This window comes from Varroa destructor, unplaced genomic scaffold (assembly GCF_002443255.2).
Source record: "Varroa destructor unplaced genomic scaffold, Vdes_3.0 BEIS01000007.1, whole genome shotgun sequence".
Taxonomy (NCBI): domain Eukaryota; kingdom Metazoa; phylum Arthropoda; class Arachnida; order Mesostigmata; family Varroidae; genus Varroa; species Varroa destructor.
Window position 1 is genome coordinate 29,157,613 of NW_019211460.1, and position 12,979 is coordinate 29,170,591.

General features: G+C 42.5%; 1 protein-coding gene across 6 annotated transcripts in view; it reads left to right on the forward strand.

Moving 5' to 3' along the window:
- Window positions 1–6,843: 6,843 nt before the first annotated feature.
- LOC111254200 (uncharacterized) overlaps window positions 6,844–12,979 on the forward strand; it is a 34,224-nt gene continuing 28,088 nt past the window's right edge. For 3 of the 6 annotated variants that reach the window (XM_086974888.1, XM_086974889.1, XM_086974891.1), the window contains exon 1: window positions 6,868–7,523. In XM_086974888.1, the coding sequence (XP_086831014.1) occupies window positions 7,382–7,523 (142 nt within the window). In that variant the 5' untranslated portion in view covers window positions 6,868–7,381. Of the gene's footprint in view, window positions 7,524–12,979 lie in introns of all 6 variants that reach the window. The other 3 variants (XR_015317093.1, XM_086974886.1, XM_086974887.1) reach the window with 3 other exon arrangements.

A 12,979-nucleotide genomic window follows, 5' to 3' on the forward strand; every position in this document is an offset into this window, starting at 1 on the left:
ATTCAAGATCTAGTTGAACGATTCCTGAAACAATTACTTCTTAATTATTTTCAATTACTGTTTGCCTGAAAAGAGACATCACTGCCTGAACATAGGTTTTCGTTGAGTATGGACATGACGATAGACTGCACAAAACGCTACCTTTGAAGCGTTGAGCCGTACTTGGCTCCCTATAGGTTGGCCAATGTCCTGAGCCTAATATTTCCTGTGCCGACAGTAGATCTGCTAACAGCAGTAAGTATTGCGTAACAAAACGGAAATCAAACAAAAACACACGGAAAACACTCGTGTAAGCCGGTTCACGGGCGGGCCAATAATATGTTGAACTTTTTCCATTACAGTTACTGCGCTATAGGATATATTAAAGAAAGCTCTGTCGAGTCAGTGCGCAATTCTAGGGAACGATGCATTGTGTTTAGCAGCGAGAAAGAAGGACTGCAATAAAGTCAAGCTATAGTAGGTTGGAAACGGCAAGTGCAGGAGTACTATAATTACTTATTTTCTTGATTTATTTATTTTATCCATTTTGTCAGCCCAGCAACATACGAATGTTAACTTATGTTCTGAGTCTATCGAAAGAGGTGGCTGCCATCTAACGGGCAATCAATATATCGATGCAAATACCTTCATCAATACATGCGCCTAAGGAATAATATATCTAGGCTATTACTAACATGCACGTGTCCAAAAAATTAATTAATTTATATTATTAGTATGCGATGACACCCATTATTAACAATTTTATCACTCACAGCGTTTTCACACGATGGTCTCTTAGAAAAATACGAGGAAATATCTATATCTCTGCAATATTCCTCCCTTCTATTCCTCGGCCTTAAAACGCGAACAGAAGTGTATTATGTTAATGAAAACGGGAGGAACCACGACAGCTTCTAGACGCCTGCTGAAGTTAGACATGCGCTCAATGAAAAAAAGTGACAACAAACTACTGGTTAGCTCCTAGCTGGAATTGATGTGCTGTAAATATTAGCAGTGAAGCATAGTCTAATCCATACCTCACGAAAACTCGTCGCTGACTTTTGGACCGGCAGCTCGCTGAGTCAGTGGCGCACGTTTTCTCAATGACGACACGCTGTCTATTTAGTGTTAGTACCGGCTGTCAGCTTCGTCTCTGCAGGAATATTAAATGAGAAAAAAAGCTCTTGGTTTAGGCCAGGCCGTGCAGGCTAGATTTCCTAGATAAGGGCTTTTGAGGGAACGTTTACGCCTGCTGATATCAGCTTTCTACTAGGTGATACGGATAAGCAGTGGACAGCCCAAAAAACTAACCGCACGGAGGTAAGCAGAGAAATGAGGGACGAGAGAGCCGCCTGGGCCATAGCTCATTGGTAAATCGAACTGGACGAGTTTTGGCATAGGCTGTTTGACAGACTGAAAGTTTTTGAAGGATCCGTTTGGAATTAGGCAGGGTTTTTGTCGACGAGTAGAACAACGGCGGATCTGTACATTTCTCGGTAGTTTAGCTTTATAGGCTTTAGCGGATCTTTTTCTGTGAAAGCAAGAGATCGCCGATATTGCCTATCAGTAGAACCAACTAGAGGTTCTAAAACCTATCGTTTTGGTGAAAAAGACGCAAATGTACGTGCGATAAAGTCTATTGAATATCTCAAAGTGTCGGTAGGGTATAGCATTGATGCTAGATACTTTCGTTTGTCGCGAACACTTATCAACTACACTCTTGACGAAAAAATGCTACTCAATTATTAAACGTATGTCAATTCGTTTTAGGTATAAAGTATACGAACCTAGGTAGGTTGCTGACCTGGGTGAGCAAAGCTCTGTGAGCTCCAAACATTTCACTAAGCCTGTGACTCGGCGAAATTAATCCTCGTTCAAAGAGGAGTCAAAATGTGAGCAAGTCCAAATGAGAATCGCTTGAAAAATAGTTCTGCTTAACGACACGCGTTCTTACGAAGTCGGACGCCGACAGCTTTTGCCTCTTCCATTGTTTCCATTGATATCGAATTCTTGTAATACACATTGCTTATTGTAAAAAGACTTCCCGTTCCAACAATTCAAAGGCCACCTCATTGACGTACCGTCAACCGTGTCCGTAACGTGCAATAACGATAATGTCTCTTCTAGCTGCAGCGCTCCTATAGACCACTGTACTTTTGTGTATCGTGTGTAGGAAACATTCGCTTTTTACATGTCGGTACGAGATACGACCGAAACTAAATAGATTCGTTTCACTGGCCTCTCGGTTCGTCCCTCTATAGTACTAACTGCTGGCTCGTATTGGAAAGTATCTCCATTGTAGTATTGTGTATATAGCAGCACTGCCGTGCCTTAATTTCCCAATCGTATTACAGCCAAGTGGGGGTGGCTAGCCGTCACGCAGTCTGCCTCATCTCCTCGCATTGATCTTAGTGTTTTTGGCACAGAACACATGCTTTAGCCGACCCATGGCCAAAATGTATGGCCCGTGTCCAGTGCACAAAACACATCCAGGTTCTTCTTTTTTTTTTTCTTGATTTCTGTCTTTTACTGAACGTCCGTCGTAGCTGCATTCAAACAGCATTCCAAGAGCATGCCTTAAGGCCTTCACTAAGCACGTGCCTACAAGGGTCTCCCTTTCTCACTGTTATTCTACGAATGTGAGCTATTTCGAGCTCTGTTAAATAGATGTTGCGGAAGCCATACGTTGCACGACCCCACAAAGCAATTGTTTTGTAGGGGACAATTTCCTGACCGTCATCGAATCGAGTCATTACAGTGTGAATCGTGGTACCAAGGTGCTTGCCCTCTATTTCCGTGTGTCGCTCGTCGCTCCTCACCTGTTTGGCCAACACCGCGAAGACAGAGCGAGTGTTAAGGCCCAAATTTGGACTGTTGAAGAGCTGGCTATGCACTCTTGCACCCGTCGATCGCACAACAGGCTCACAAACTGTGCTGCCAATCAAACCACATATTATAATGTGCGGCCCTTTTCACCCATTTTTACCTCGAATCTGCTAGTTTCTTTAGGCTAGACTATCTCCGTTGCCCTCCGACACAACGCGACCTTATCTTACCCTATATATATATATATATATATATATATATATATATATATATATATATGCATATATCATGACGATCCATGGATAAATGTAATAAAGTGCTATTTACATTGCCGTACCGTCAGTTCACCATCACAGCCATACCTACGATAAACTAGGCTTCCTGAGTTGCGGACAGAGTTGCGTTTTTAGCTGGATCAGCCCCTGAAAGCTCTGGTAATACTCTTATAATACTTTTTAGCAATTTCGTGACTTTGTCTCCATCTCAACCATCTTAACAAACTGTTGCATACGCCATTTAGTATAAGCCAATATTGGACAAGTTCACCATGAACTATTTTTTATAAACAAACTACAAAGGTAAAAGGGGTACAACTTCGCACCATACAAATAAATATGGTGAATATATCATAGCGAGAAATGGCGACGGTAATACCCATAATGACAAAGTCGTATGCGCGTTCTCATCTGGACGGTTCAAGCAGATACTATGCCGTAACGCATAGGGTACGAGTAGCAACATCTTAAACTGTATTCGAGCCAGACGAGCCGGTGTTTCGCCTATATAAGGAAATCGCGATCATGTAAAACATAACTATGAGGCAAACTATAATTAACCTGTTCGAGGCTTTAAATCGGGCCGTTAGAGAGTCCTTGGCTGTTTGTAGGTTTAAGGGCGGTCGTAGAATAGCTGCACCTGTTCAGAAGGCCTACCATACATAGACTTGATAATAACTGTGCAGAGACAACGTCGTTAAATTCAGTCATATTTTGGGATCTCTCTTGCCCCCGGATTGCGTTCGTTTCATTCCGTTTGATCCATTGCGTATGTATCATTGGGTGGCCTTTGGCGCTATATGCATACGAAAACTTCAATAATAACAAGCAGAAATGTATACAGACTCAACAAAGCTTTGCTTTTCCTCTAGGCTATTTTGTTAAATATAAAGATGCTAGCGATGACAAAAAATATCCCATTTTAACAGAGTTTGACTCTTAAAAATCCAACTGGGAAAAAGCTATTGTATTGCGCCAGTTGCTACACGATTTAAAAAATTACAGCGAAACTTCACGAGATGTTTCTTTACCTTAGACCAATATCTCTATTGGGCGCCAATGACAATTCCCATAAGGGTTACTTCATACACTTTGTACTCTCCCGTATTTGTAATTTGCGAGAACAAGTTCGCCCGCTCTGGCTTCGTTCTGCTTTGTTTTCCCTACATTCTACGTCTGGGTCGCGATAACATTACATCGCATGCCATTATTTGCTTATATCACATGGTACGTAAGCAACATCAAATGGTATAGTTTGGGTTTTAACACTGTTTCTGCCTAAGATGTCTCTCCGACCATTATTATTTGATGCTCCAGACAGTCCAAAGTCGTTGCTCCGCTGAGGAGAAGGGATCGCTACGAAAATAGCCCTCGTTAGTTTTCGACAGCCCACCGTATTGTCTCTTGGGGGCGGCCCATTTCGGCTTCGAGCATCCACTTAGCTGCTCGTGTTAACTGTACATTGAGCCTTCGCTTTCTTCCTGGCCTTCCCTTTTACCGTATTTCTCTAAGACGTCCTCTTCGCTTCACAACATTTTCGTGTACGTTAAAATGCAATGAACCTTCGCTCACAACTGATTACAGTCAGAAAGTTCGCTGCAGAAACCGTAATCTTACGCTACACAGCGCACGCCTGTACAGCACCAGCTAACCCTTTGTAGACTGAAGTAGCCTCTCTGAAATTTTAATATAATAACTAATAGTTGCGGGTTGAGGGGCGTGCAAATCGAGGACCATCTCTGACAACGACGGATGCCCACATGAACGCTTTCCACTCGATGAAAGCGACAGCAGCGCCACTTCACTTGGCTGCTGTGGCCGCAGGAATGGGCGCGGAGTTCGATTTCAACGAACTCGCCAAGGTACCCACATGACGATCATGCCAAAAAGTTGTCGTAAGCATCATCTTGAGTGAAATGTCATCAATGACCAGTAGGACCTTTCTGTGCGTCGACTCATAGAAGTCGCGCGTTCCCAGCTAGTAACCATAGGCTAGCTTGTTTATCAGGCAACGTACGCGCCATATTGTGGCTGTGTGCCTAAAGAGGATGCCGGGAAGTACGTGAAACATACACATAGTATGTGCGGTATTTATTCAGCTCGTAAAATGCCAGTACACTTCTGTGTGCCGTCTCTACGATGACCCAGTTTTTAGTACAGGCACGCAGTATTTAGCTGCCTCGATCAGAGTGGACTTGCGGTGATGATTTAGCTGGACTTGAATGTACACACAACGAAAATTAGTTCACAGAAGATGCGTATACATGTGTGATGGAAGCGGGACTGAGTTTGAATAGGTGATACTATACAAATAATATGCATGTTTTTCGGTACCATATGCTTATTGCGTTGCTATCATTTCGATGGATGTTTTCATTCGATCTGTTTCTTAGACAACTAAAGTTATCCTCGTACATCGTGCAGGTTCATGCTTGATGGGGGCAGCACATCTGTGATCCTTTTCTATCAATATCTACTACACACCAGACATTGTTTCTGATTTAAATAAAAATATTGTTTAATTTAATTTACTTATACCTATTCTGTAGATGTGGTCACCGGTGCGAGCCCAGCAACGACGGCGCAATGACGAGAAACGATGTTACGAAGTCTATGGCATAAAAACGTATTGAACATAACTATTGTAGGACATTAAGTGTGAATATCATGCTTATCAGGCTTATCAGTTATATCCAAGTTACTCTGGTGATATACAGGTAAAATGCACATTTCGTTCGTTTTGTCGGCAAAAAATTATCGACGCAGCGACGCACACTTCATCAAAAATTTATCATTTTTAAGCAAACTGTCGCCTTATTATTATTATTTCAAGTTATTTTCAAGTTTCAACTATTTCATCATAGTCGAACTTCCCCGCGTAAGAAAGCCTGGCTTTCGGCCAATGCATCTAGCGTTGGATAGCGCCTTCCGCAAGATAGCCGACATTATATATCACCCAAACTTTTTCTACCCTGTTTATTAAAGAGGGACACTCAAACTGCCCTTCGAGTCACCACTAGAGAAAAATTACTAACTCTGACCAATAACTAAGCCGCAATCGCTTACAATCCCTCTAGGCAGGCCCCGCTTGGATTTGCCTTCCCTTAATAACCTTGTTCCTGGCACTGCCTGTTCCTAATCGTACCGCCTAATTAAAATCGGCTTTGCTCTCTACAAAGAAACGCTGCCTAGTAGTACTTTCTATGTACGCTGCATTCTACTCCCGATCGGTGCTCACAATATCCATAGTAGATTTGATCAATCAAAAGCAGACCTCCAAACGCTGAACATTAGGTCTACATGGATGTTACTGCTTGGCCCATCGATGGAGAAATCAGACCGAATCCAGTATACCCTGCTGCACTCCGAGTTCCGTCGAGTGGACGACTCGCGAGGTCTGCGACGACGGATGCTCAGCAAAAGGGCATAAAAAATTATCCGGATCGAGCATAGAACTGTAAGGATTGCAGGTTTGAATAGAGACTGAGGGAGTGCGACAAATAAAAGTAGAAACGAGAACATAATGGAAAAAAAGACCGACATAAAAAATAACTGGCTTCATACGTTCGCTGCAATAACCATTAGACGTTGGATAAATAAAACAGAAGACAACGGGAGATAGAGCTACGGAAGAGACCACGGTAAGAGCTTACTTTTGTGTACGCGATTTGCGGATTCTGTTTTAGTTGGAATTAACGATGACTAATCGTTCGATTTCCGAGCGACAAGTCAAAAGGCACCAAAGCTAGCTGGCTGGCTGGCTGGCTGGCTGGCTGGCTGTCTGTAACTTCGAATCCAATGAACCTGACTCTGCAGGGGGAAAATGTTCGATGTGATCTTTTGATCCGGCGATGAGGGTGACCGCTATTAGAAAAAATCTGCCAGCACGAAATGCATATAGTACTATTGATAAATTATATGTCAGGATTTAGTATAGAGAGTATGGGTGGCGGAGATGTGATGGCTGAGTAGTTAAGCCAGAACGAGTGGTAAAATGGGCGGGGAGTAACGAACGAGGCCAGCCAGTAGCTACGGTGAATTGAATCATCGCTTACGTTATAACAGTGACGAGTGTAACGTAGGTTCACTTTTTTACAATCTATGGTGGATCCCACAGTGAAGCATTGATTGGCTTGAGATTGATGAGGCTCCGATGTTGTTAGCAGCTGGTCGAGCATTTCGTAATGAGTAGACATCGACTTTCGCGTACTGAGTGAGTCTTCGGGGTATACCTAATCGGTATCTTTTTCCACTTGTTTGTTCAGTGTAAAACTGTCGTTGTCGTAAACACGCTACACGCAATGACAATCCCAATAAAAATCTTTGTGGTTATGAGCATAGAAACCCTTGAACTAGAAAAAGATGCGTTCGAAAAGTTCTTCGGTACATGTCGTAGGATCGGCGGAAAGTTCATAACGGCGACGGAAACAGGCAACGGCGCGAGTGAGTAGAAAAAAATATTTCTTTTGCCTTTCATAGGAAATAAACCCTGCGTAAAAAAATAAGGTTCTGAAAAGACTGAAAAGAATAATTAGTGCCAGTCGATCTACTACGCTGTCATAGCTTTCTTTTTTGGCTTTACCGGTCGGCCCAATTAGGTTAAATTTAGGCGTTAATATGCATATATATATATATATGGGGTACTACGTAGATTGCTTCTCATTAGAGTGTGCAGTTTCTTTGTTCGCCTATTGACCGGGTTGAAGGAAAATCAGCTCGCGTCGACAGAATAAAAAAATTTTCGTATTCGAGCTATTATGGTTTTTGGCCACACATTTAGGTGAATATGAAGTTTCGTCTGGTTAAAATTTGATGACTGCCATCTTCAATCGTTTGGAAGAGTGGTTGAGGCCTTGCGGACCGGGGACGCGTCGTGACATTCGCACACATCGTAGAACGATGGAAGGTCGTAACAATGGCCCCGTGCATGCTGGCCAGCAGTCGAACTTTGATAAAATCCACTTCTGTTTCAGATGCCTAATTATCAAATACGAATAAATTACTATACACACTACTATATACTACAATGCTATATACTACAATGTTGCACCGGACAATCTAAGTATAAAGTAAATAGTAATTGTGAGTAAAATTTCTCTCCGTCGTGTGGAACAAATCAAAGCCGCACTTTATTTAGTTATTATATATATGTTTCGACTATTCTATGTTGAAAGTTCGCTCGGCTAAACAGTCGAAGATCTCTTGCTTTTGCCAATGCCATTCTAAATAGCTTGCAGATCGAGTTCCGCTTTGAGGACAGATTCAACAGCGCTTGTCGACACTGAACAGGGTATCGTGTCAAATAGATAAGCCGACATGACAGCGGCAATTTGTTTTCTCGCAAACCGTACGCCGCCTACAGGTATCCAGTGTGGCTCTGTCTGGCCTGCCTAGCAGATCGATAGGCTTATCGGAACTTTCGGAAACATCTCGTCCTTAGATTCTTAGCAGAACATGGCACAATTCAGGGGGATCCAAATGTGACGTACGTATTAAATCTTTGTGGGTCAGTTGTGAACATGTGTCGAGGTTTGACCTTTGAGGTGCCCAGTAAAACATGCCTCGCGCTCATACGTCTCAGCTGATTGCTGAACGCAATTACTTGGTATTCATACCAGTCAGACTGTTTGAAACTGACAAGGTCAAACTTTTCATTCATATTGAACACGCGGGCAAGGAGCACGTAAATTCGAACCTAATGAAGATCGGTGTCTTTGTGTGACTGAGTCGGAACAAGTTTCCTGGACGAAATATACCGAAATATGCTTTACAGCAGACGTTATACAAACGTCTGCTGTAAAGCACATTTCGAAAACTATCCGATTCTAGTAAAAACGATTCATGTTATCATCTCATTCTAATTAAATGCTGCCGTTTAGTTAAAATTCATAATGTGTTTTTATTGTTTTTCGCAGTGCCCCCTGAGGTCTCAGTTGAGTCAAATGTCAATGTAATACTAACTAAATCAAGACAATCAAACAGACTGACGTTGAAATACGCTTAGTAGTGTTTGTTATGCACTCACAGAAGCCGAAAATAAGTAGCGCAGAAGTTCTAGTAGTTTAGCGTCTCAATGATACAAGAGTGTCGTCTTGACAACAAGTGAGAAGAGATGTCTATGCTAGATGGGTAATGTAATTTCAACGGCTATTAGGGACGTCGTAAAGATTCGGCTGTCTTTTTAATCAAGCAGAACCGAGCGCGCTTTGTTCAGACTTGAATAAACCCGAAATAGCGCTTACACTTCAGCCGACGAAGCAGCAGCTTGTCCCCAGATAAAAACAGAGCGTTGAAGAAACCATCAAACATCGGACGCTTTTCGGCCCTCTCAGTCGCTTCTGATCTTTTCCATACCCTAAGGTTACTTTGAGGAAGGTGGCCCTGGACCAGTAAGCTTCAGCTTCCCGCCTGCCTTTGTCTCACAAAGTGCATTCACTGAACGAACTCACTGAGCATGTCTTCTGTTTCGAAACGGGTCCGGGCCCGGCGGTTGTTTCACATCGAGTGTTTCGTCTGCATTTGCTTGGGGACCGACAGTGTTCTAGCAAACTCATTTTCTGACGTGCCTCGCCTGCTCTTCGATTGATAGCCTTGGTTGTATCAACGTTATTTGCCAGACGCTGCAACGGGCATTGGAGTGCTCGACAGACAACGAGCGAATGCCATCGTTGAGGTGAGTATACGACCACAAATAACTAGTAAGCATAGCTGTTCAGGTGGACGAAGTAGTGGACTACCGTGTCCCCACATCCTGTATACCTAGCAGACGCCAGTGAAAGCGGCAACAAAAACCCGGACTAGAACGGTATGATCATCTACTGAGCGGATCGTATTCGTAAGGCCACGATGCTATCTACTAACAGCTAGAACATTACACACATACTTTATAAAGCCTGTAAATGGTTGTTTGTTTAGAAAAGTATTACAGCTTGAAGCACGCAGAAACAACTAGCTAGCGCGGCAAGATGTCACTGCTCAGAAACCGTGCCGGGTTCTGTTTTTGTCGAACGAGGCTTGTCGATGCACAGTCCTTTGCATGGGCATGCATGTAATAAGCCTTTGTTACTTTCGCTGTTTGAAACGACGGCAAATCGTATCACTACAGTTGACTCGGCCCATTCCTCTTCTACCGATGTTGACGCAACACCACACTAGCGCTAAATAGCATTTAGCGCCCAGTTCGGAACTTCAACTACATAACAACAGCAATAAGTATGAGAAGAAGGACCGCAACGGGGATAAAATGGCTCTTGCGTGACTGCCGATCATGACAGCGAGCGGTCGTTGGCTATTGGCTAGGCAGTCGAGAAGTGGCGGACGGCTGAGGTAAATAAACTGAAAACAAGCTATACTGCAGGACATGCATTGGGAGATTGGGAAACCGTTTCAGGTCACAAAAGCCACAGTGGCAATGCCAAAAGCAACAGGCCAATCAGCACAATATCGTAGCCTTCTTCGTTTGTGCAAAGTTGCAATCGACGAAGGTAAATGGCCCGCCAGCAGGAGGATTCAATGGTTAAGGCAGGCGCGTAACTTTTCTGCATACATATATATATATATATATATATATATAGGTATATGCTTTTCATTGCATGTGATTGCCGAGAATCGATAATTTACCACGATAGTTGCGGTGACTTGAGAGGAAGGCCATAGAAGTATCTAGGTATCTTGAAAGATACCTTAAGAAGCGGTCGCCAAAATGCGGCACATAAGAGGGTAATATAAAACGGTTCGCGATAACAGGAAACTTTCGAAAGAGTCGTTTGTTACACGAAGGTCCTTACTAGTGTGTATGAAGAATATATATTATTTTTTTCAACAACTGATACGCGATAAGGTTTAAACCTATGCTACGAGCGTAAAGTCTTTTCCATTTAGTTCGTCTATTTCTTCCGGGAAGTGGAAAAGTAATCAGACCGACAGAAATCACCACCGTGTAAACAACCTACATTTTGCCTATACAAATGCAGGTTCAAATAAGACCGTATAAGATAACGCACTAATAATAAAGAACTTGCTGGGCAAAATTCTTTACTACCAAACATCACTTCACTGGTGTCTACAACAAGCACTCATCATATCAATTTCGATCACGTAGTACGGTTGTACACCTGTTCGAGACATGATATAAATCAGTATCTTATACGTTAATCTGAAATTGGTTAGACATCGGTGGCCCGGGGTTTTGTTTGGCGCCGCTATTTTGCCAACCCTCGAACTTGACGGTCAATCAGTTGTGTATCCGTGTACGCGTGCAGAAGTTGGTAGAGGGCGCTCCGTCCTTTGAAGACGATAGCGTCTCGTCCACTACCGTCTGAATAGTTTGTATCGTCGCCCTCTGATGTTTAACAAATGAAGTCATACTAATTATAGATACTATATAGTGAAAATATAAGCGCGGCAAAAGCAAGCCTCGTGAACTGGTATCATAATAGATACTGCTATTTGTTTTATAAGCATTGTTTTTTATACTTCAGAATACCTGTTGTTGGTACGCAAATCTGCTTCGACATAGTAATTATACATAGCTGCCTTCATGACATGTTCTTGTAATGCGTTTGTTTTCATCAGAAAACGTTACTGACGATGACTAACGTATGGGACTATATTGATGTACGACACAAACAGACCTACGCCCCATAGCGATCTTGTAGTGACACATCTTACCGAGCTGAACCAAATGTTAAGTAAAGGAAGCCAATGTGTGACTGGGTTTAAGCTTGACACAATCCGACGGTGACATGAACTAGGTATATATGATCGCTTGTAAAACTCATGCCATTGATGTCCCTGCTCCTCGGTCGACGACGATCCGGGCACATAATGGCAGAATTCTATTTCCGATTTCGATCACGAGCTGTCGGTAGACAATAATTCGAAACTATTGGAGATAAGCCAGAATAATGGAAAGAAGGATCCTAAGGCGAGCTTTTCGCGTCAACCTGTCTCGCGTAGCGCTCAAATCAGCGCTGGTGGAAATGAATACTCGAAGAACAATTACGCCCATCATGGACGATGATAAATACAGAAAGAGTACAGCTGTACATAGTTGACGTTTGTTGTTGTGACACGCTGTTGCCCAGCGTGTCACAACAACAAACGCTCATTATAAACATCAGCAACAGACTATCTGGCTCTTAGCGATGCCCTTATGCGCACATGCACGATTGTTTTTTTTTACGATTTACATGCATGTATCAGACCATGCGTCCACGAACGTGTCCAGAAAATACAAATGTGACGATGGACATCCGGTGAAAGCCAACAGTTGGTTTTACTCTGCAATTATTTGCTACTGACAAATAATTGTGCCCGTATATCTATATTTGTACATGTGTGCTTAATAAATGCATTCATCTGGAAAAGTGATTAAACAGAAACCCATATATGTATTGTTTATCAGTTTGTTTCTAGTCAGGTCGACCCGGCTATCTGGAGGGGGTGTCGGACAAAAAGTTTACAGATATCATGTTATAGTAGCATTGAACATAATGATATGGTAAAGATATGTACGTATTTTTGTGTATGCATTGGCCTAGGTGTTTGGCGTTGTCATGTCCAGGTCTGACTTGCGATAGCTTCATGCTCATCTCGGCAAAACGAGACTTACAATATATAATGGTATATAATATATACACAGGTCAATGTCGCGATCCTAACGGCCAATTTTAAGAGTAACATCCGTATTTGGAATCGTTCAATGAAGTGATGCCTTTATCGTCGGAGGAAGTGCGTAAAGAGTGAAGCATTTATCTGTTTGTATTCGTTGGATGAAGGTTTTTGCCTACTTAGTACTACCTGCGTTAAAAAGTTAGACAAAGAATACCAGTTATTATTGTTATCATTGTTACTTTATTGATACATTGTGTGTCATTACAGTGTCATCATCAAAGCCG